The sequence below is a fragment of the Hippocampus bargibanti genome, linkage group LG06 (genome assembly GCF_051943395.1).
Source record: "Hippocampus bargibanti isolate YZ-2025 linkage group LG06, ASM5194339v1, whole genome shotgun sequence".
Classification (NCBI taxonomy): domain Eukaryota; kingdom Metazoa; phylum Chordata; class Actinopteri; order Syngnathiformes; family Syngnathidae; genus Hippocampus; species Hippocampus bargibanti.
This window is the reverse complement of record NC_142739.1, coordinates 30,422,230-30,444,706: the sequence shown is the minus strand read 5'-3', so window position 1 is coordinate 30,444,706 and position 22,477 is coordinate 30,422,230. Positions and strand designations below refer to the sequence as shown.

The 22,477-nt window shown below is 42.0% G+C and overlaps 3 protein-coding genes across 6 annotated transcripts; 2 read left to right on the top strand and 1 right to left on the bottom strand.

Annotated features, from left to right (window-relative positions):
- Nucleotides 1-23: 23 nt before the first annotated feature.
- lim2.5 (lens intrinsic membrane protein 2.5) lies at nt 24-2,693 on the bottom strand. Of its 2 annotated transcripts, none has more exons than XM_088998836.1 (5): nt 2,567-2,693; nt 1,563-1,772; nt 1,357-1,506; nt 1,142-1,276; nt 24-186 (listed from the first exon to the last, which is right to left on the bottom strand). In XM_088998836.1, the coding sequence occupies exons 2-5, from the start codon at nt 1,735-1,737 to the stop codon at nt 125-127; spliced, it is 522 nt and encodes a 173-aa protein (XP_088854962.1). In that variant the 5' UTR covers nt 1,738-1,772; nt 2,567-2,693; the 3' UTR covers nt 24-124. The 2 variants fall into 2 exon arrangements, with proteins under 2 accessions (XP_088854962.1, XP_088854963.1); XM_088998837.1 differs by having other exon boundaries at nt 1,563-1,768; nt 2,567-2,656.
- A 1,312-nt stretch (nt 2,694-4,005) lies between these two features.
- Nucleotides 4,006-9,347, top strand: psg4 (pregnancy specific beta-1-glycoprotein 4). 2 transcript variants are annotated; one of them, XM_088998936.1, is made up of 7 exons: nt 4,006-4,075; nt 5,367-5,621; nt 6,050-6,313; nt 6,769-7,044; nt 7,787-7,898; nt 7,961-8,114; nt 8,818-9,347. In XM_088998936.1, exons 1-7 carry the CDS (start codon nt 4,057-4,059, stop codon nt 8,971-8,973), a joined length of 1,236 nt encoding a protein of 411 aa, XP_088855062.1. In that variant the 5' UTR covers nt 4,006-4,056; the 3' UTR covers nt 8,974-9,347. The 2 variants fall into 2 exon arrangements, with proteins under 2 accessions (XP_088855062.1, XP_088855061.1); XM_088998935.1 differs by having other exon boundaries at nt 6,032-6,313.
- Nucleotides 9,348-9,528: 181 nt separating this feature from the next.
- On the top strand, nt 9,529-22,471 carry xrcc1 (X-ray repair complementing 1). 2 transcript variants are annotated; one of them, XM_088998824.1, is made up of 17 exons: nt 9,529-9,905; nt 10,008-10,100; nt 10,278-10,385; nt 10,475-10,633; nt 11,903-11,977; nt 12,047-12,158; nt 13,140-13,243; nt 14,344-14,491; nt 14,558-14,792; nt 16,126-16,242; nt 17,662-17,743; nt 17,817-17,916; nt 19,169-19,214; nt 20,134-20,261; nt 20,330-20,420; nt 20,531-20,606; nt 21,754-22,471. In XM_088998824.1, exons 1-17 carry the CDS (start codon nt 9,855-9,857, stop codon nt 21,859-21,861), a joined length of 1,833 nt encoding a protein of 610 aa, XP_088854950.1. In that variant the 5' UTR covers nt 9,529-9,854; the 3' UTR covers nt 21,862-22,471. The 2 variants fall into 2 exon arrangements, with proteins under 2 accessions (XP_088854950.1, XP_088854948.1); XM_088998822.1 differs by having other exon boundaries at nt 14,344-14,792.
- The last annotated feature ends 6 nt before the right edge of the window (nt 22,472-22,477 follow it).

Genomic DNA, 22,477 nt, shown 5'->3' with positions numbered 1-22,477 from the left:
AAGAAGGCTGCTTTTTAGCATCCTTAACATTAAATCCATATTTTCGTGTATTTTATTGATGTTATTTAATTTTTAAGCTCTTGTGTGTTTGTTTTCCATGTGGAATGGGATGCGCTGGTCCCCTTCAACGTGGGCCTGCCACTCTTCGGCATTCGTGCATCCTGTAGGCACACATGTAGAATATCCCTGCAACACATAAAAAATACAACAATAAAATAAGAAAAACAAATAATAATAATTGCAATTACAAATACAGTTACAATTACAAATGCACTTACAAATACAATTACAAATGAAATTACAAATGCAAATATAAATAAGTATAATAATTTTTAGATATAATTTTACAATGACAAATACAATTACAAACACCATTAAAATACAATGACAATTACAAAAAGAAATATGAATAATTATAATACTTTTTTGTGTATAATTTTACAATTACAAATACAATTACAAATACAATTACAATGACAATTCCAATGACAATTACAAATACAAATATAAATAATTACAATAATTTGTATCTATAATTTTACAATTACAAATACAATGACAAATACAAATACAATTACAAATACAAATATAAATAATTACAATAATTTGTATCTATAATTTTACAAATACAATGACAAATAAAATTTCAAATACAATTCCAATGACAATTACAATTACAAATACAAATATAAATAATTACAATAATTTTTATCTATAATTTTACAATTACAAATACAATGACAAATGCAATGACAAATAAAATTTCAAATACAACTACAATGTCAATTACAATGAAAATTACAAATACAAATACAAATGTAAATAATTATAATAATTTTTATATAGAATTTTACAATGACAAATACCATTACGAATACAATTACAAATACAATTACGATGACAATTATAATGACAATTCCAATGACAATTACAAATACAGTCACAAATATAAATAATTATAATAATTTTTAAATATAAATTTACAATTTCAAATGCAATTACAAATACAATTACAGTTGCAATTACAATTGTATTGCAAATACAGATACAATTACAAATATAAATAATTAATGATAATAATTGAAATGAATAATTGAAAATGAGGAGATTATTGTATTTTTTTTTGTGGGGCGGGGCTTACCTGCAAAGAAGGTCATGAGCAGCGCCACCCATCCCAGGATGTAGGACCACGAGAAGCGCCAGTCGCCGTAGCGTTTGCCCAGGAAGTTGACCGTCACCCCCGTGTAGACGGCCATGGCCAGCAGCACAAACAGCGCTGAGGAGCAACGTCGACAGGGTTATAAGCGCAAACTTTAGCATTTTTTTTTTTCTGGGGGGGCGGGGGGCGCCACCTACTGGACACAAAGAACATGATGCCGGCGCCAAAGGAGCGGTTGAACCTCTCAAACGCTGAGAAGTGAGCAAAGGACAGAATCCCCGCGACGATCCCGGCGAAACAGGACATGGCGGCGAGGATCATGAAAGCCCGCGTGGCGTTCCAGTAGGCTGCAAAGACAAAGCGCTCCGACCTTTGCCATTTTTGCTTGCCGACGTCCGCTTACCGATGCTGTCGGTCTGCATGTGACACTTCCCCGACACGCAGTAGCGCCACAAGCCCTGGTGGGCCAAGCTGCCCGACAGCCGGTACTGCATCCAGTAGTCGGTGGCCGTGGAGACCACCAGCAAGATGTTCCCCGCCGCGGCGCAGAACAGACCTCCTCCCATGAAGCTGTACATGGCGAGCGATGGCGGCTTCCTCTGGCGCCCCCTTGCTGACACGGAGCTCAGGCGTCACGGCGCTTTCTCAGCAGCGCTTTTCGCCTTTTCTTTATTCTCATCAACTGAACACGTTATGTTATAGATATATATATATTTTTTGCTGTCTATCCGTCTTATCGGTCTATCCGTCTACCGGTCAATCCGTCAATCTGTCTATTGGTCTATCGGTCGATGCGTCTATCCGTCTATGCGTCTAACGTCTGTCGGTCTATCAGTCTATCAGTCTATGTCTCTATCCGTCTATGCGTCTATCCGTCTATTGGTCTATCCGTCTATGCGTCTATCTGTTTATCCGTCTATCGGTCTATGCGTCTAACGTCTGTCGGTCTATCAGTCTATCGGTCTATGTGTCTATCCGTCTATGTCTATCCGTCAATCCGTCTATTGGTCTATCGGTCGATGCGTCTATCCGTCTATCGGTCTATGCGTCTATGCGTCTGTCCGTCTGTCAGTCTATCAGTCTATCGGTCTATCGGTCTATCCGTCAATCCGTCTATTGGTCTATCGGTGTATCAGTCTATCGGTCTATCGGTCTATGCCTCTATCTGTGTATCGGTCTATCCTAGATATTTTCCCTACCTCATTTCTATTTGTATCTTTATATAACTGACATTTAGGTGACAGGTTATTAAAAAAAAGATGCACCATTTTTTCTCAATTTTTCAACAAGGTACAAAAAAAATCCAGGAAAATAGTGCAAATATCTCCAGTCGTTTTAAACAAACGTGCAGATGACGGTTACCCCACTTAGCCCCCCCCCTTCCTCGGACCCCCCACTTAGCCTTACCTTAATTCCTCAGACAGCGAAAGCGACCGCGAGTCGTAGCCGACAAGCGAGCAAACGTGGAAAGAGGACCCGCGCGCCGCGAATCCAAAAGGTTATCTCCCCCCCCCCCTGCTCTTTTCTGTCGACGGAGGCAAAATTCTATGGCGGGGGGGGGGGGGGGTGATGTTTTGGGGGACGCTGACCCCCTCACCCCACCGCTGGAGTGGCGGTCTTCTGGAAACGCCGGCATGTGCAAAGGCCGCTCAATGGAAGCTGCTGAGGTGCACGTTTTCTTTCACGGGACCGCCTCCCCCACCTCCCCCACCTCCCCCTGTGAAATCACTTTTTTTTCTCTGGTGGTCATGTGACATCTACGCCATTTTGATTTTGTCTTTTTTTTCCTGATCTGATGATTCTGATTTCTTCATCTTGCTGGTTCAAAATGGGGCTTTGTGGTTTGGAGTCAATGGGTGCTGATGATGAGGGCGGTCTCATCACTTCCTGTTGTTGTTTTTTTTTTGTTTTGGCTAATTTTAGCGCTAATGGAGAAGTGTTTCTTGCTGAGGTGGTCCAACGACCTTGTTCCTGTTCCGGCCTCGTGGGATGCCATTGATTATTAGTTGTCTAACTAGCTGGCTCGCTGGCAATCTGGCTATCTAGGTAGCTATCTAGCTGGCTAGCTATCTATTTGCGATGTATTAGCTAGCTATTAGCTGTCAAATCAGCTAACTATCTAGCTAGCTATCTCGCTATCTAGCTGGCTACCTGGCTAGCTATCTATTTGCGATCTATTAGCTATCTAACTGGCGAGCTATCTATTAGCTGTATAACTAGCTGGATAGCTATTTATTAGTTATCTATTAGCTAGCTAGCTAGCTAACTTTCTATCTATTTGACTTATTCCGGGTTGAGTGAACGCTGGCGCATGTGGCTGCCACTGCTCACCCACAGAAAAACTGATCCTGTGACTCTAAAGTGACCTTGAGAGTTTTGAAAGCCGCTTATAAATCAAATATATTTCTATTAACTGTACAAAATACAATAAATCCATTTTGGTTTCTATAGCGCTTTAACAACAGCTGAAGCTGGAACAAAGTGCTAACATGGAAAAAAAAGGAAATGCTGCCCCCTTGTGGAAAAAAGAAAAACATTGCCAGAGGCCATGGCCAGCGCTTTATCAGCACCCAAGCATGAAAAAACCAAGACCCAAACAACTCTGGCTCGATGTCATATTTTCAATTCCTGAATAAATTAGTGGATGACAGTGAATGAGTTAAAAAGCAGATTTGAACGAGTTTCTGAAAAAAAAAAAGCTGAATTGATCAAAGATCAATTGAGGCACCCATACATTGAAAATCCAATGTCTAAAATTAACGTTGAAATGCGAGCTCAGGAGTCCAAAGTGGAATTGCGTAACAACGTTGATCTCCTTCATCTGAAATGTGCTTCCTCTTTTTTCGGTTCAGATTCAACAGAGGAGCCGATTGCTAGCGGACGCCGCCGTCGCTCTCATGTGGCTTCTGCTCTTCGGTGAGTACCAAAATGGCCGTTTCTTTTTCGGCAAGATTAGTCCAAGATACGCGACGGTGTCACGATATTTGTTGACAGTGGGCCGCATTCGGAAAAAAAATGAATACAGTGATACCTCAGCTTACGAATTGCTTAATTGGTTCCTAGAATGTGTAAGGCGAAAAGTGTGTATCCCAAAAATTAATTTCCCATAGGAAACTATTAAAATGAGAATAATCCGTTCCCATGTCACATAAAAAATAATTTTCTAAGCCTTAAAACTACACGTAATATACCTTATTTTATGTATAATAAATGTGCTATGGAATTATAATTAAAGAAATAAAGTATAATAAAGTATAATAAAGTCGTTTTATTAACCTTTATGATGGTCGTTGATGGCTTGATGGAATGGAGTGTCCGGTTTCCTCAGCTTTAAACACTTGATGAGGAACGTAACCTTCTTCTTCCATCTTGAGGAATGATCCCTTGTAGGTGCTTTCTCTGCCATAATTTTACCTAGTTCCTCATCAATTGTGTTCTGTTTCACTGGGTTGATAGCTCTTTGTATCAAGTGTACAGATGGCTTGTGCGGGTTATTTGTGGAGACTGATTGATGGCATATTTTAACCTTCCAGTCTACACTCTGCCTATCAAAGTTTAAAATCTCTCACTGTCGTCAGCCTGTCTCTTTCATGTTTTACATCCCCCCTCACTGCTGCGTTCTTGACCAATCATGTGGCTTTAACCGAAGACTGGGGGCGGGGAATAGAGAACAAAAACATTCGGACGCCATTTTGTTGTTAGAAGTACAAGAAAAGTTAGCTAATAGATAGCAAATAGATAGCTAATAGGCAGCTAATCGATAGCCAATAGATAGACAGCTAACTATATAACTAATAGATAGCTAGCCAGCCAGTTAATAATAATAATAATAATAATAATAATAATTAATTAGAAAGCTCACTAAAGCTAATAGATAGCTAACAGCTAGCTAGCTAATATAAACACCTTCTGAACTAGTTATCTCAGCGGCACTCCATTTGAGACGTGGCACAACAATACGGTTACCATCTTAATAGTTTAGCCATCTGTCTAGCTAGCATCTATCTATCTAGCTATCTATCAAGCTATCTAGCTTGCTAGTTAACTATCCATATAGATAGCCAGCCAGCTAGCCAGCCATCTAGCTAGCTAGCCATATTTAATAGTATTTTAAATTGTTTGTTCTCTATTATCTGTTGAGTTAGCTAATAGATAGCAAATGATAGCTAAAAACCGTCCAAATCCCCCCCCCCTCCCCCCAAACCAGGAGCCATGTTTGCGGGGGTGCAGGCCTCCCTGGACCCCAACGTGCCCGAGCGAGTGCTAGCAGTGGTGGGCTCGTGCTCCCTCATCCCTTGCTCCTTCACCCCTACGGCAAAGAACCGCGGCGCAGTCGACGTGCGCCTGCGCCGTCACGCCGCCTTCTCTTTGTTCCGCCGCTCCGTCGTGGCCTTCAACAGCGAAAACCCGGAGGACGCCAGAGCCAAAATGGTGGGCGCCTACAAGCATCTGCATGTCACGTGTAAGCAAAAAATACAAATACATTGTCTTGATAAGCTTTGGGGCAGGAGTCATTGTGCCCCACATTCGTTTTCATGTGATTTTCCAACATATTTTAAATTCGACAAAATGTTATTTCTGTTCAAAAAAACTCCAAATGTCAATATTATTTACATATTCAAATGTTATATGAACAGCGACATATGGAGTACAGTGATACCTTGGCTTACGAACTTAATTGGTTCGCAGACAAAGTGTGTAAGGCCAAAAGTGTGTATCCCAAAAAATAATTTCCCATAGGAAACCATACAAATGAGAATAATCCGTTCCCAGGTCCCCATAAAGTTCAAGTTGCACTCGACAAATTCTGCCCAGCAACAAGAATGCGATTCCGTCCAATTTTATTTTTCAATGACATCATCAATAATGCAGCCATGTCCCACTCCGCAGTCCCACCCAAAGACGTGATGGTGCAAGTGCAGACGTTGACGGTGCAGGAGGGGGGCAGCGCCCTGCTGGCCTGCTCGTGCAAAGCCGACCCGCCGGTGTCCGAATATCGCTGGTCCTACATCGTCCGGGGGTCCACGGTCCACCTGGGCCAGCGCACCTCAACCATCCGCCTGTACAACGTGACGCGAGGCACGGCCGTCCGCTGCCTGGCCGAGAACGCGGTTGGATGCGCCCACTCGCGGACCACCGTCCTCAACGTCCAATGTAATATTATTATTAATAATTATAATAATAATAATAGTTGTAATAATACTAGTAGTAGTAATAATAATAGTAGTAGTAATAATAATAGTAATAGTAGTAGTAAGAATAGTAGTAGTAGTTGTAGTAATAATAATAGTAGTAATAATAGTAGTAATAGTAATAGTAATAGTAATAGTAATAATAATAGTAGTAGTAATTATAGTAGTAGTAGTCGTAATAATTAATTAATTAATAATCAAATTAACGATTGGCCTTGTATGCTATTCTGTCGTATAAACGTCACGTCGGCCATTTTGAATGGATTTCGACTTACGACCGTTTGACTTATGACCGTTTGACTTACGACCGTTTTGTCGAAACGGAATCCGGTGGAAACTCAGATGTTACCTGTATATATATGTATATTTTTAAATGAATATAAAATAAATCGGGGGGGCGTGGCTTCTTCCCTCCAGATAAACCCGTCATCCAACGATTCTCGTCGACTTGCGTGAAGGAGGACACGGCACTGCGCTGCGTCTGCGCCACTCAATCCAAGCCGCCCGCCGCCATTAGCTGGAGCGTCAACGGCAACGCCCCCCCTCGCGACTACAACGCCTCGCTCTCCGCCGACGCCCTCACGGCGACCCTGCGGGGCGACGTGGACGGGGGGGCGCTGACGGTCACCTGCTCGGCCTTCAACGCCTTCGGGAACGACTCGGCGATGCTGCTGCAGCACCGAACGGGCGGCGGTAAGTTCAAGTGCAAGGTATTTTAATCATAATTGCATTCATTTTAATCGTAATTTAAATCATTGTATTTTATTTATTGTATTCTATTTTGTGATTGTATTTTATTTATTATAGTAATAAATAATATTAATATATATAATAATATTATGATGTTAATAATAATAAAATTATAGTACCTATGCTTGTCTGTGACTGTAAAGTGTCCTTGAGAGCTTTGAAAGGCGCTTAAAATAAAATGTATTATTATTATTATTATTATTATTATTATTATTATTATTATTATTGCGCTTTGTTCCAGCTTCAGCTGTTGTGAAAGCGCAAGTTTTGAAAGGCGCTTAGAAATTAAATTTATTGTTATTATTATTATTATTATTATTATTATTATTATTGTTATTATTGCGCTTTGTTCCAGCTTCAGCTTTTGTTAAAGCGCTATGTATGTAAACCAGTGTATTTTGTACCTCCGTCCTCATTTCAAGCTCATATAACTCCTGACCTGTATAATTTAAGAATTAACTCTTTTTTTTCGGATTTAAAAAAGAAAGTCTAAGGTTTCTAAGGCTGTATTGAATCTTTATGTCATCCTAAAATTCCATATTTTGTGGGTCCTGGAATTCGCGTGACAATGACAAAAACCCCGGCACTGGACTGGACGCCTTTTTGCACATCGTCTGCCAGTCAATGAGTTATTCTGCCTAGCAACAGGTGACCATTTTGGCCTCGTACTGCCTTGCGCCTGTAGACTCTTGGCCGTCGCTGCGGTTTTGGGTTCCCGTTGCCGCCGCGCTCCTTTCTGCCGTCTCCGTGGCCCTCTTTGCTTTCTTCTGCTGCTACCATCGAAAGAAATCCGGCAAGTAAGTCGATCAACTGAGCGCTAGCATGTCAGGGACATGATTGTCAATTCTGGTCCGGTCAGTCTGTGTGTCAGCAGATGTGCGTCAGGACCTGGACTGTACCAGGCCCGCACGCCGGTTTACGTCAACTGCTCGGAGGTGAGCCACGTCTACACCAACGGAAGCTACCGGCTACTCTACCAGAACTGCACGCCGCGCTTCGTGTGCACTAAGCAAGTACGTGTGGCGGCCGCTGCTCACCCACAGAAAAACTGATCCGTAAAGTGACCTTGAGAGTTTTGAAAGGCACTTAGAAATGAAATGTATTATTATTATTATTATTATTATTATTATTATTATTATTATTATCGGGCTATGCTGCTGTCTATCTTGCTAGCTAGCTATCTGACTATCTAGCTAGCTATATAGCTATTATTATTATTATTATTATTATTATTATTATTATTATTATTATTATTATTATTGGGCTATGCATCTGTCTATCTAGCTAGCTATCTGACTATCTAGCTAGCTAGCTATTTGCTATCTAGCTAGCTACCTAGCTAGCTATCTATTTGCTATCTGTCTAGCTGGATATATATTACCTATCTAGCTAGCTATTAGCTATATATTAGCTAGCTTTCTGTCCATTTGAGTTACTTAATACAGTAACATTAAGATGAATTTGAATTATATGGCCTGTACTGTCTATAGCATTTTATGGTGAGTTTTCTCAACAGATGACTTTTTTACTTTATGTTACTTCCGTGTTGAGTGAACGCTGGCGCGTGTGGCTGCCGCTGCTCACCCGCAGAAAAAAATATCCTGTGACTGTAAAATGTCCTTGAGAGTTTTGAAAGGCGCTTAGAAATGAAATGTATTATTATTATTCAAGTTGAATCATCAACAAATATGTTTGTGATGATTTTGTTATTTCTAGGTGCAGCCGATGGGCAGAAGAGGCGGCGAGAGGAGGCGAGAAGGTCCACCAGGAGGTTCTCCAGGAGGTCCGCACGAAAGCGTGGGCACCACCGGACAAGTTCAAGGCGCCATTGCGGCAGACCCGAATTCAGCCATTTACGTGGAGGTCCTCTGAAACGACCCCGTGACCTTCCTTCTGTGACCTGAATTTTCTTTATAGGACAGACGCGATGCTTTGACGGCCATTTTGTCTTGTTTGATTTGATCGTGTGCACCCAAATGGATTCTTGTGGAGAGGTTTTATGTTCCTCAACTGAATAGAACTAATAAGAAAAGCTTAATTGCGTTTGCGACAAAGTGTATCACAAAATGTTTTTTTCTGCTATACAAAAACCCTGAAGTCTCGTTGTGATTTTTAATCATCTGTATAAAGATTACTTTACAGTTTTACTTTGAACTTGAATCCCCCCTCGCTTTTGCCTCTTGTGCTGCTTTAATATACTTACACGTTACTTATCAAACAAGAAAAAAACTATGAAATGAAATACATCGAACGACAAACACGACAGTGAATGAATAATCGATATGAATTCAAAATCACATTTTTGTATTCGATGTTTACGAATAGACTTGCAATACGCCGTTTGACCAGTAAGGGGCAGTAATCAAGATTACGACGAATGACACAAAGAAGAAAAGGCGCTTTGTGATTGGCTGGAGTTATCGGAACTAGCGTCACAATAACACATCGTTGAGGAGGGAAAATGTTTGCTCCATTATGTGGAAATTTTAATGTTATCTCATAAGATTCCACTTGAGAGTAAACACATTTATATTAAGTGAATAGCAATTTAAAATTTAATTTGAATTTGGCGATTTGGGCGGATTTATCGGCGAGGGAAAAAGTTGACTCCCTTATGTTTGCTAGCTCACTCGCAAGAGACAATTGTCACGTGATTTATCGCGTTCAAAATACTATTTTCTCCCACGCAGATATGTTTATTATGACCGCGTAACTTACTTTAAAAGTGTTAATTTAATTACAAAGTGTACGCAATGCCCGAAATCAAACTCCAACACGTCGTGTCGTGCAGCACCGAGGACAATGTAAGTTAAATGTCTGTCACGCTTGCCTTGGAAAAAGCTTCATTTCACTCGGTGTCACTTTGAAAACTCGACACATGCCCACTTCCTTGTCACCAACAACAGACTCACAAGGCGAACAACCTCCTGAGCGAGGATACGTACAGGAAGTGGAAAGCTGCCCGAGCTGGAGAGAAGCAGGCGTCGGTCATTTTGCAGGTGACATTTTCGCCTCGACACTCATCTATCCTATCCTTTCCCATCCCATCCACCCACCGATCTATCTATATACCTACCTACCTACCTACCTACCTATCTACCTATCTCAATCAATCAATCCACGCAAACCTACCCATCAATCCATAGCTATTAATTTCTCTATTGTGGCATTTGTAGTTTGAGAAGGAAGAACAAATACACAGCATCGACATTGGAAATGAAGGCTCAGCATTCGTGGAGGTGCTGGTGGGGAACTCGTCTTCTGTCAGAGATCAAGACTACGAGGTATACCGCCTCAAACTCTTATCGTGCGTGCGTGACCTTTCACACCATGCCACCTTCGAACCCACGTTGCGTTGTTTTGGGCCTCTCAGGTGCTATTGGTCACGTCGGCCTTCATGTCACCCACGGAGAGTCGTAACGGCAGCAACGTGAACAGGGTGCGCTTCTTCGGACCCGGATTGCTACAAAAGAGCACGGCGCAGGAGAAGTGGGACCGGGTGAAAATCGTCTGCACCCAGCCTTACAATAAAGTAAGCCGATCAATAAGTGAATTTGTCAAAATCCCTCCCAAGTCCGCTGAGATGGAGGGAATGGGACAATAAAATACAGTATCTGAAACTGAAAACTGGCTCTATCCACACTATAACCTCAATTATTCATTGATATCAAGAGAGAATAGTAGTGGGACGTAGATCCAGCCTTGAGGAACGCCATTGCCAAATATTGATCTGTTAGATCAATCCAATATGCTTGTGACTCACCGTGAAACACAAAATAACCCGCGGAAGTGTTTCTACATCGAAACATCAAGAACCGGGCCATCTGATGATTTATCATGCACAAAGATTAATATGTTCATATTAATCTTCTGATTATGATCTATGATGATGAATTTTTGTTAACTCATTCACTGCCATGCACAAATTTATTTGGGTATTGAAAATATGACGTAGAGCTCCATTCCTGAATTTGTTTGGGTTTTGTTTTTTCATGGTTGAATGCTAGCTATCTAGCTATTAGTTATCGATTAGCTAGCCAGCTAACTTTCTATCTATAATAATAATAATAATACATTTCATTTCTAAGCGCCTTTCAAAACTCTCAAGGACACTTTACAGTCACGGGATCTTTTTTGACTGATCCTGTGACTGTAAAGTGACCTTGAGAGTTTAGAAAGGCGCTTAGAAATGAAATGTATTATTCTGATTATAAAGCGCTAGTCAGACCTCAGGCAATTTTTTTCCATTCCACAAGATGGTAGCATTTCCCTTTTTGTCCATGTTAGCGCTTAGTTCCAGCTTCATCTGTTGTTAAAGCATTATATAACCTAATATGTATATATTGCATTGTATTTTGTACTTCCGCCCCCATTTCAAGCCCAGATACCTCCAGACCCATATAACTTAGGAATTAACTGTTTTTTTCTGATGAAAGAAGAGAGTCTAAGGTTTCTTACGCTGCATTGAATGTTTATGAATGTGACCGCAATGTATTGACCTATAAAATGAAAATCATATTTTTGGTCAATTAACTGCCATTCAGGAATTTATTCGGGAATTGAAAATGTGATGTAAAGCTGAATTCATGGTTTTTTTTTTTTGGGGGGGGGGGGGGGGGGGGGGGGGGGGGGGGTGTTCGGGTGCCGATAAAGCACTGGTCAGACCTCTCGCAATGTCTTTTGCCTTCCACAAGGTTGCAGCTCGGGGAATCGGCTATTATTCTTAGCCCAGTGCACTTGCCCAACCTAATGATTATCATTTGTAAGCTAACATTTCCATGTCGGTGTTTCTTCTATCTAGAACATCGCTTACGGCCTGGCCTTCATCAAATTCCACTCGCCTCCGGACAAGGATGACCCTCCAGTGACATCCCCGGTAACGCCACTTTTTCCTCACCTCCATTTTGATTTTCCCTTTTAACTTGTATTTATTTTCTGTGATCAGAAATTAACCAAGCTGGGTCAATTCCGAGTGAAGGACGACGCTCCCGCCTCAGGCTCCAGCATGCAGCCCGGCAGTCTTTTCTTCAGCGCCAAGTCCAGTCCGCCCCTCAAAGGCAAATATATTTTCCCGCTTGCCCTGTCACGACACGTTGAGCTCAATCAAAATCAAGCCAGTGTAGTTAAACAGCAATTGAAAACTGTTGGTTTTCCTTTCGAGGTTTTGACTTTCGTCGTCGGCCATCTTGTTTTATCGATATTCCATAATCACCCTGCATTTGTTTCGGTCCTTCCAAAGTCGTGGTCGAGGATATCGCGCTTTTCCGTCATGAGCCGGAAAGTGCCGAAAGAGATAATTCAATATTTATTTACCCATGGTGCATTGCATGATTGACATCCAACATGGAGCGTTAGAACAGGAGTATAACGCTAAAATACTTTAAAAACAGACAGCAAACAAACATATTCTCATTTTTAAAGAAATAATCGAACAAATATTTGTTGACATTTGTTGATAGAATTTGCCGAAGTAGACACGAGTAAGAAATATTTTCTTCTCTTTGTCTCCTCTGTCATACCGTCCAATATGAAAATAGCACAGTATTGATTGTGCAGTCGCTCAAGAAAATTGAACATGTTTATTTTGTATAGGAATACATTATTTGACATGAATTAAAATTGTTTGTTTCTATATTAGAAACATGTATTTTAGTCAAATAATTGTTTTTCATTAGCAATTGAAAAATATCACGCTCCAATTAATATATTTTGGTTTATTTCAATCAGTTTAGTAGACTTCAGGCAATCGAGTTAAATCGGGGTCATCCATTTTAGAATTTGGTCGAATCAGGGTCATCCATTTTAGAATTTGGTCAAATCGGGGTCATCCATTTTAGAATTTGGTCAAATCGGGGTCATCCATTTTAGAATTTGGTCGAATCGGGGTCATCCATTTTAGAATTTGGTCGAATCAGGGTCATCCATTTTGGAGTTTGCCCCCCCCCCCCCCCTTTTTAAGACACAAGGTGCCAACTTTATTTCCCAGATGTGGAAATGTTGTCCTCATCCCACTTTTCCCCCCTTCCTCACTTTTGCAGCGTCCCCACAGAGTAACAAATTGAGCTACGCCGCCGCCACCTTGCAAGCCGCCGGGCCCACCGCCCCTGCATCGACTCCCCCGTCATCGTCCACCTCACCACAGGTACTAATCTTCATCCTCCGTCGGGGGACATGTAGCGACGGCGAGAGCCGCCATTCTGACTTTTGCTTTTCAAAACCTTTTCTGGGGCAACGTTGACGACTCCATTTTTGATTCAGGAGGGGGGGGTAAAAAAGGCACTTTGTCATCTTTGCGTGGCGCCTTACAATTGCAGCCTGCATAAGACTTAATGGCCGTGTTTTGGTTGTTCATTCTGGCGTCGCATGTGGATACTTGCCGCCCGTCTAGTCGGAATCGCGTCAGAGACTTTTTTGTGTCTGGACTTTTTTTCTCTGTCAAATTGTTTCAGTTTTGTATTTTTGTAGTCTTCAACCTCCAACACTTCAGTTTGCTTTTGTCATTTTTTTTTTTTGAAGATCTTTTCATTTTCACCTCATTTCGCTGTCCGAGATTTTTGTTTGGATACTGTGAACAAAGGCTTGAACACAGAATAATTGTCTTTTACTGCCATTCATGGCCGACGGCCAACTTCTGCAGCCCTCTGCCAAGCTATTTATGGAGAGTACAGTGATACCTCAGCTTAAAAACGCTTTAGCTCACGAACCTTTCACCTCACAAACATTATATTCGCGAGCATATAGTCTTGGTTGACAATCTAGTTTTCGGCGGACGACTTGATTATACAGTACAGTTTATTTAATTACAATACAATAGCACATTTATTATACATAAAATAAGGTATATTTTGTGTAGTTTTAAGGCTTATTACATAGAAAATGATGTTTTATGGGGACCTGGGAACGGATTATTCTCATTTTAATGGTTTCTTATGGGAAATAAGTTTTCGGCAGACAAACTTTTCACCTTACACACACTTTCTGGGAACGGATATTCTTCGTAAGCTGAGGTATCACTGTATTTGCAAATTGAAGTGATACATTGGATTGGATTGGATTTGCCTTTATTAGTCTCACAGTGGAGAAATTACATACAATTACAATACATGAGTAAAACACAGTCTTATTGATTTGAATACCACACCCCTGGATGTACCAAGCACCAACATCCATAAACCAACAGAACATAGATATTTTAATGGGTTGTCTTTGCATGAACCAGGCTAATGAGCTCTTCCTGTTTAGGCACCCATAAAGAAGAAGTTTGAGTTCAGCAAAGAGCGTCAGTCGGCATCCGGGCCCCCTCCGGCCAAGAAAAGCAGCCCGGCTGTGTCGCCGGATTTCAAATCCGCAACTTCCAAAGTCAAAACCGGCTCGTCGAGCGCCTCCAAAGGTTCGTCAATTTGCAAAATTGTACCCCCCCCCCCTGTCCCGCTAAACTCTCCGTTGATTCCCGCAGCCCCGCCGGCGAAAACATCAGCGGAAAAGAGACGTGAAAGCTGGCCCAAATCCAAAGAAACGCCATCCAAAAACGTCAAGACCCCCGAGCACGTCCCCTTCAAGCGCATCATGGAGGGTGTGGTGTTCGTCCTCAGCGGCTTCCAGAATCCTTTCAGGGGGGAGCTGAGGGAGAAGGCGCTGGATATGGGCGCCAAGTACCGCCCCGATTGGACGCCCGACTCTACACACCTCATGTGAGTCGCCCAGCAGAGGGCGGTGACGTGACTTTTTCTGGTTGTGTTCCATTCTCCATGATTTCAGTGTACTGTGATACCTCGGTTTACGAACCCGTTGGCTTCCGAACATTTCGGTGTACGAACGTTAAATTTATGAAAATTTCACCTTGGCATACAAATTACTTTTCGGGATACACACGGAGCACCACAATGAGTGATGTCGTTTGCGAACGAGCCCGTTCTCCTAACAAGAAAATGGCAGCGACTTGTTTTTGTCCTCTATTTCCCACCCCCAGTCTTCGGTTAAAGCCACGTGATTGGTCAAGAACGCAGCAGTGGAGGGGCGGGGGGGTTAAACATTCCAGAGACAGGCAGACGACAGAGAGAGAGTGAGAAAATGGATAGAAAACAGTGAAGTTTGGAATTTAGACTGCAAGGTTAAAATGCCCATCAATCAGGCTCCACAAATAAACCGCACAAGCCATCTGTACACTTGATGCAAAAAGCTACCAACCCAGCTAAACAGAACACAATTGATGAGGAACTAGATAAAATTATCACAGAGAACACTCTGTAGTCGAGTGGTTAGCAGACTGGCTTCACAGTGTAGAGGTTGCCGGTTCGCGTCCCGGTCCGGCCCGCGTGGGTTTTCTCTGGGTCCTCCGGTTTCCTCCCGCACTCCAAAAACATGCATGGCAGGCAGATTGGCCACTCCAAATTGTCCCTAGGTGTGAGTGTGAGAGTGACTGTTGTATGTCTTTGTGTGCCCTGCGATTGGCTGGCAACCTATTCAGGGCGTCCCCCGCCTCGTTCCCGAAGACAGCTGAGATAGGCTCCAGCAACCCCCGCGACCCTAATGAGGAATAAGCGGTATGAAAAATGGATGGATGGGGACCTGGGAACGGATTATTCTCATTTTAATGGTTTCTTATGGGAAATTAATGTTTGGGATACACACTTTTCGCCTTACACACTCCTTCTAGGAACCAATTAAGTTCGTAAGCTGAGGTATCACTGTATTTTGTGTAGTTTTAAGGCTTATTTAGTAGAAAATTGTGTTTTATGGGGACCTGGGAACAGATTATTCTCATTTGAATGGTTTCCTATGGGAAATTAATGTTTGGGATACACATTTTTCGCCTTACTCTGTCTGGGAACCAATTAAGTTCGTAAGCCAGGGTATCACTGTATTATTTTTCATGACGTTAGCTCTTCAGGTGATGCGTCGTCTGTCTTGATTTGAAATGAGATGCGAAGAAGCCGACGGCAACAAAACAGAAGGTTTTTGCGCTTGCAAATGATCCTTTTTCTCTCTTTTTCTGTGTGTGTTTTTCCACTCATGAATGTCCAGCTGTGCCTTTGCGAACACCCCAAAGTACAGCCAGGTGAAGTCGGCGGGGGGCATGATCGTGCGCAAGGAATGGGTGATTGACTGCCATCAGAGGAAACAGAAACTTTCCTACAAAAGGTTAGCAAGGCCCTCGCGCACAACAAACATTGACAAGTCATGCGATAACGGTCACGCTACATAATGCTAATACAGGGCTGTCAAAGTCAATTTTGCCGCGGGCCATATTGTCGTTCCAATTTTCTCCCGAGGGCCGTTGAATGAATTTGGATTGTTTCATCACCTCCACATATTACATACAGAACATACAACACATTAATGACTAACTAGTTTTCAAATTTGAAGTTAAAAATAATGATTTTTATTGTGGTTGACACACGACAATTTGAAATTTTGTTACGGACTTTAGCATCATGGCACTTGACAAGTTAGTTGCTTTCGCGGGCCGAATAAAATGACGCGGAGGGCCGGATTTGGACTTTGACACCTGTGTGCTAATATGTCGTGAAGAACACGCAACCCGAAAAACAAAAATCACCATTACTCATTCACTGCCCTTCACAAATTTATTCCATGAAAATATGACATCGAGCGCCATTGCTGAATTTATTCGGGTTTTTTTTTTTTTAAAGACAACATTGATTATAATGGCAATGTTTCGGTTTTAGAACAAATTGTATTTTGTACTTCTGCCCCCATTTCAAGCTCCTATAACTCCAGACCTATATAACTTGATGATGCGACGGGGCGGCCTGACGTGCACCCCCCTCACCCCTCACCCCCCCCCCCCCTCACCGTTGCGCAACGGCCTTGTTCTTTGATGGGCTTTATTTACCGGTCGCATCTGTGATGCTTAATTAACGCCGCCACTTACTTTGATGGCGTCGAGGGCCCCTACGGACACTCCAGCATCGGCGCCGACGTCACAACGCCTGTGACTGCTAGCTGAAGGGTCCCCGCGCTAATTATGCTAACGCACGCGTAGCAAGATGCCACGTGTCTAAAGAGATTACGGGCAACAGATGCGCCGAGACGCCTTCGACCTTTTGCTTTTAGAAGATATTTATTCATGTGTGTGCGTTTGTGTATGTGTGTTTGTTTGTCAGCTGGCTAATAGATAGCCAGCTGGACGGTTAACTAGCTAGATAGCCATATAGCTAATAAATAGCCAGCTACATTGCTAGCTAACTAGAGAGATTGCAAATAGATAGCCAGCTAGACAGTTAGCTAACTAGCTAGATAGCCATACAGCTAATAAATACATAGCTACATGTGCTCATAGATAGCCAGCTACATAGCTACATGTATTAATAGATAGCAAATGCATAGCAAATAGATAGCCAGCTAGGTAGCTTGCTAATAGATATTCTGTGGGTCCTGGAATTCGAGTGACAAAAAACCTGGCACTGGAGTGGTCACATTTTTACACATTGTGTGGCAGTCAATGAGTTAATATATTATATATTAATAAGTTATAGATTATAATTATAATATTTCTGAGTACATTTCACTGATGTGGATCACTTGCGCATGTGTCAGTTATTTGATGGACGGCGCCGAGTCCAGCTCAGAAAGCGAAATGGAGGCCGACGAGCCGAGGGATGAGGAAGCCATCGCCAAGGTAACTTTCTTCAAAATGGCCGTTTGGCGACACCCACTCGGAATCTTCATCCAAAGTTTTCCCGCTTTGACAGCCGCCGACGAGAACGACGCCAACCAAAAATCAGTCGCAGACGATATCGACGACGGCGTTGGATGAGTACGCCGACTCCACCGACGTTGACGACGAACCAGGTCGGTGGCCATTTTGAGTCGGACGCGCTAGCTTGCGCGTTAGCGTTTGTTTTAGCGTTGGCTCTCCGTTTGCTTTACGAAGGCCGTTTTGAGTGCGATGGCGGAGGCCCGATGGCCGTGACGGGAGTCGGGCATGATTCTCATTACTATGTTAATGCCCGGGTCGCACGTGAAGTGGCTGAGGAAGCTCAAGTGACAAAAAAACAACAAAACCAAACCGCCTACGAGAGCCGCGGCATTTTAATAAGCTCTTTACCGTGCCCGCTAGCTGCCATCGTTGCGCTGTTCCTTTTTTGTCTTTTTTTCCCACAAGACTCCTCCCATGTCAAAATGGCTTCTTTTAGTCATTTTTACTCTTTGACTACCAGACGATGTGCAAAAAAAAAAACGTGTGCGGTTCAGTGCCAGGGTTTTTGTCATTGTCATTGTCCCGTTTGGCCTGAGGATAAAGAATATATGCATCGGGTTTATTGGGATATCGCTCTGCAGTCGCTGTTCCCATCGTCATTGTGGGTGGCTATCTCGCTAGCTATCCATTAGGTGTCTGGCTATCTAGCTCGCGCTCTGGCTAGCTAGCTATTAGCAATCCATAATCTCTGTATTAGCTAGCTAGCTTTCTGTGTATTTGAGTTACTTCCGGGATGAGTGAACGCCAGCGCGTGTGGCTGCCGCTGCTCACCTGCAGAAAAACATCAAACGGTGACAGTTAAGTGACCTTGAGAGTTTTGAAAGGCGCTTCAAAATGATGTGTATTATTATTATTATTATTATTATTATTATTATTATTATTATTATATTATTATTATTAGCAAAGGAAGGTGGCCGTCCGTCGACGCGCTCTTGTCCACCATTGTCTACCTAGCTGGCTACCGAGCTAGCTATCTATTTGCTTTGTCTTAGCTATCTGGCTGGCTGGCTATCTAGCCGGCTATCTAGCTAGCTACCTATCTGGCTAACTAGCTAGCTATCTATTTGCTGTCTATTAGCTATCTGACTGGCTATTTGGCTATCGATCTATCTCTCTATTAGTTATCTATTAGCTAGCTAGCTAACTTTCTATCTATTTGAGTTATTCCATTTTGAATAAACGCTGGCGCGTGTGGCTGCCGCTGCTCACCCGCAGAAAAACTGATCCTGTGACTGTAAAGTGACCTTGAGAGTTTTGAAAGGCGCTTAGAAATGAAATGGATTCTTATTGTCACTTAAATTCCAGGACCCCCCAATGCATTGACAACTGCACGTGTGTTCTCAGGTGCCGACGAGGACTCTGCCGGTGACACCGAGGACGAATTGCAAAGGTAAACTCACCACCACCTATTTCAACGCCGAAAACCAGCAAAGCTGCGCAATCGGCTCCGAGCGCTCGGCGTCGGCGTTCTAGAATTCGTCCGACGTCTGGCCGAATTACACTTTGCCGTTTGGAGGACATTTCCAAACGCTCCCTCTGTTCAAGTCGTACAGGAGTTCAAGTCTATCTATGATCAATGCGGGTGTCAAAAACACAATCTTAACACATTCGCTGCCATACATTCGTGAATGAGTTAATGTGAGGGGTGTTGATAAAGCGCTGGTCAGACCTCTGGCAGTGTTTTTTCCTTCTGCAAGGGGCAGCATTTCCCCTTTTTCCATGTTAGCGCTTTCCTCCAGCTTCCGCTATATAAATCAATATACAGCGATACCTTGGCTTACAAACTTAATTGGTTCCCAGAAAATGTATGTAAAAAAGTGTGTCTTGTAAACATGAATTTCCCATAGGAAACCATTAAAATAAGAAATAAACTAACTGCACTGTATAATAAAGTCATTTTATTGACCTTTGTGATGGTCGTTGATGGCTTGATGGAATGGATAGCTTTTTGCAGAAAGTGTCTCAAGGAGCTCTGGGATGTACATCTTACAAGTTGTGATATTGCAACAGATGCAAGCAGACACACTAGAAACATCATTAAGAGCTGGTTCCCTTGCTTTTCCTTTCATTTCAAATTGAACTGATGGCTAGTGCGGGCCTGATTGATGGGAATTTTAACCTTGCAGTCTACACTCCGCCTTTGAAGTATCAAAGTTGAAACTGCTCCAAATGTCACTGTTTTCTATCCATTTTTTCACTCTCTCTCTGTCTCTAACGCTGCCAATTTTCACGTTCCCGTTCTTGCCGTTTCGAGTCAACGGTCGCAGAAGATGAACTGAACGCTAGCGGGCACTTTTGTTTGGCCTCAGGGTGGAGAGCGAGAACAGGCACAAGAATAGCAAAGCGCTAAAGCAGGAAGAAGATCCCTACGCCGGCTCCACGGACGAGAACACGGACGCCGAGCAGGAACAGGATCGGCCCATCCCGGACCTGCCCGGTAAGTCTCGCCGTCCTTTGCGCCCAATCGTCCCATCTGGGTTTTGATTGCCGTTTTGGCTCTTGCAGACTACCTGGACGGGAAGCATTTTTTCCTCTACGGCAAGTTCCCCAACAACGAGAGGAGACAACTCACGCGCTACATCGTCGCCTTTAACGGGTAACGCGACCGTGAACTTTTTAGACCGCTTCGGAGCGCCCCAAGGCTAAAGGTCAATTCGGCGGCGGCATTTGTGTTAACGGCGTCGTACCGTCGACCTTCACTGGCAGTGTTCTGGAGGACTACATGTCGGAGGCGGTGCATTTCGTGGTGACCGGCGAAGGATGGCACGACTCTTTCGAGGACGTGAGTTCTCGCCCGCCTGTCGAACGGGAGCGTGTTTTAAGTGCTGCCTTCTAGAGGCTCAAGTAGGAACTGCAAATTAGTACATGAGTCTGATTCAATTAGCCTCCCCCTAATTTTCTAAAATGGCGATTTTCTACATATAAAAAATATATAAAATTGTGATGATCAACAATTTAAGAAACATTTCTAAAATGCCCATTTTCTACATTAACAAAATGTTTAAAATGGTGATTTTTAACATTAAAAAAACATTTTTAAAATGGTGATTTTCTACATTAACAAAACATATAAAATGGTGATTTTTGACATTTTAAAAAACATTTCTAAAATTGTAATTTTCTACATTAAAAAATATAGGTAAAATTGTGATTTTTAACATTTTAAAAAACATTTCTAAGATGGTGATTATCTACATTAAAATATATCTATAAAATGGTGCTTTTCAACATTTAAAAAAATCTAAGATGCCGATTTTCTACATTAAAAAAATATACAGTAAAGTCTCGTTATATGGATATTCTCGGGAGTCGCAAAAAATATCGATATAACCGGACTATCGATATATCCCATCCTGCGGGCATGTAATTTTCTCCTTGAGTTGATAGAAATAGTATCGTAATAAGCAGTACTATCGATATAACCGATATCGAGATAACGAGACTTTACTGTATATAAAATGGTGATTTTCAACATTTTAAAATCAATTCTTAACTGGCGATTTTCTCCATTAAAAAATGCAGATTTTCAATTTTTTTCTAAAATGGCGATTTTCACAATCTTTTTATTCTAAAATGGCGATTTTCTACATTTACAAAATATATGTAAAATGGTGATTTCCAACATTTTAAAAAATATTTCTAAAATGGAGCGTTTCTACATTAAAAAAAATCTACAATGGCAATTTTCTTTTTTTTTCTAAAACAGCGATTTTCTTAATTTTTAAACAAATTCTAAAATGTCGATTTTCTACATAAAAATACATACAATGGTGATTTTCAACATTTAAAAGAAATCTACAATGGCAATTTTCAAATTTTTACATTTTCTAAAATGGCGATTTTCTCCATTTAAATATGTAAAATGGCGATTTTCAACATTAAAAAAAAACGGATATTTTTTCTTCCTGTGCCCAAAATCCTTTTTTTAGGCACTGACGGAAAACGGCAACCTGAACTTTGTCAAGCCGGCTTGGATCTACGCCATCGACCAGCGGCGGAAGCTGCTGCCCTACCAGCCGTACAGTGTGGTGCCCTGAAAACAAAATGGCCCCCGCGTCTCTTTTCGCTCATTTGACCTCACGAACTTTGTGCGATTTGGCCACCTGTTCGTGCAACTTTCGATCGTTGGTTTTGTTTTGGGAAGACTTCAACTGGCCTGGCTCAGGTGAGATGAACTGGAATATTCCAAAGTGCACGAAAATTCTTTTTTGGGGGCGTTCACAAAGTCAGATGAAATGTTGCAGTTATTTTGCATATTTTTCACACTTTCGTTGGAGGGGACGACATGAGATTCGATCAAAATGGCTTTTGTATTCCCTTTTTTGCTCACGACACATGACGGGCGCAATAAATACTTTTTTTTGGTCCCGTTTTTGTTTTGCTTTTCTTAGGGAACCATCTTTTTATCATTATTGCATCCGCTAATCGTCATTTTTTTAATGTCCATGTTGACCTTAGTAATAATAATACATATCATTTATAAGCGCCTTTCAAAACTCTCAAGGTCACTAGACAGTCACAGAATAATCTGAATCAGAAAACCTTTATTCGTCTCACAATGGGGAAATTAGCAGTCCACAGCAGCAATTTGAAAATAAGTGTCCCTGTCTATTTTAATAATAATAATAAAATTCATTTATAAGCTCCTTTCAA

Bases quoted from the DNA above. Each gene is read 5' to 3' on its own strand.
- lim2.5 (XM_088998836.1), bottom strand. From the start codon at position 1,737: ATGTACAGCTTCATGGGAGGAGGTCTGTTCTGCGCCGCGGCGGGGAAC. The intron at 1,507-1,562 runs GTAAGCGGACGT...TTGTCTTTGCAG, and splicing joins CATGCAGACCGACAGCATCG to CCTACTGGAACGCCACGCGG. The intron at 1,277-1,356 runs GTAGGTGGCGCC...GTTGCTCCTCAG, and splicing joins CATCATGTTCTTTGTGTCCA to CGCTGTTTGTGCTGCTGGCC.
- xrcc1 (XM_088998822.1), top strand. From the start codon at position 9,855: ATGCCCGAAATCAAACTCCAACACGTCGTGTCGTGCAGCACCGAGGAC. The intron at 17,917-19,168 runs GTCGGTGGCCAT...GTGTGTTCTCAG, and splicing joins CGACGTTGACGACGAACCAG to GTGCCGACGAGGACTCTGCC. The intron at 20,607-21,753 runs GTGAGTTCTCGC...TCCTTTTTTTAG, and splicing joins GGCACGACTCTTTCGAGGAC to GCACTGACGGAAAACGGCAA.
- psg4 (XM_088998935.1), top strand. The intron at 6,314-6,768 runs GTAATATTATTA...TCTTCCCTCCAG, and splicing joins CACCGTCCTCAACGTCCAAT to ATAAACCCGTCATCCAACGA. The intron at 8,115-8,817 runs GTACGTGTGGCG...TGTTATTTCTAG, and splicing joins GCTTCGTGTGCACTAAGCAA to GTGCAGCCGATGGGCAGAAG.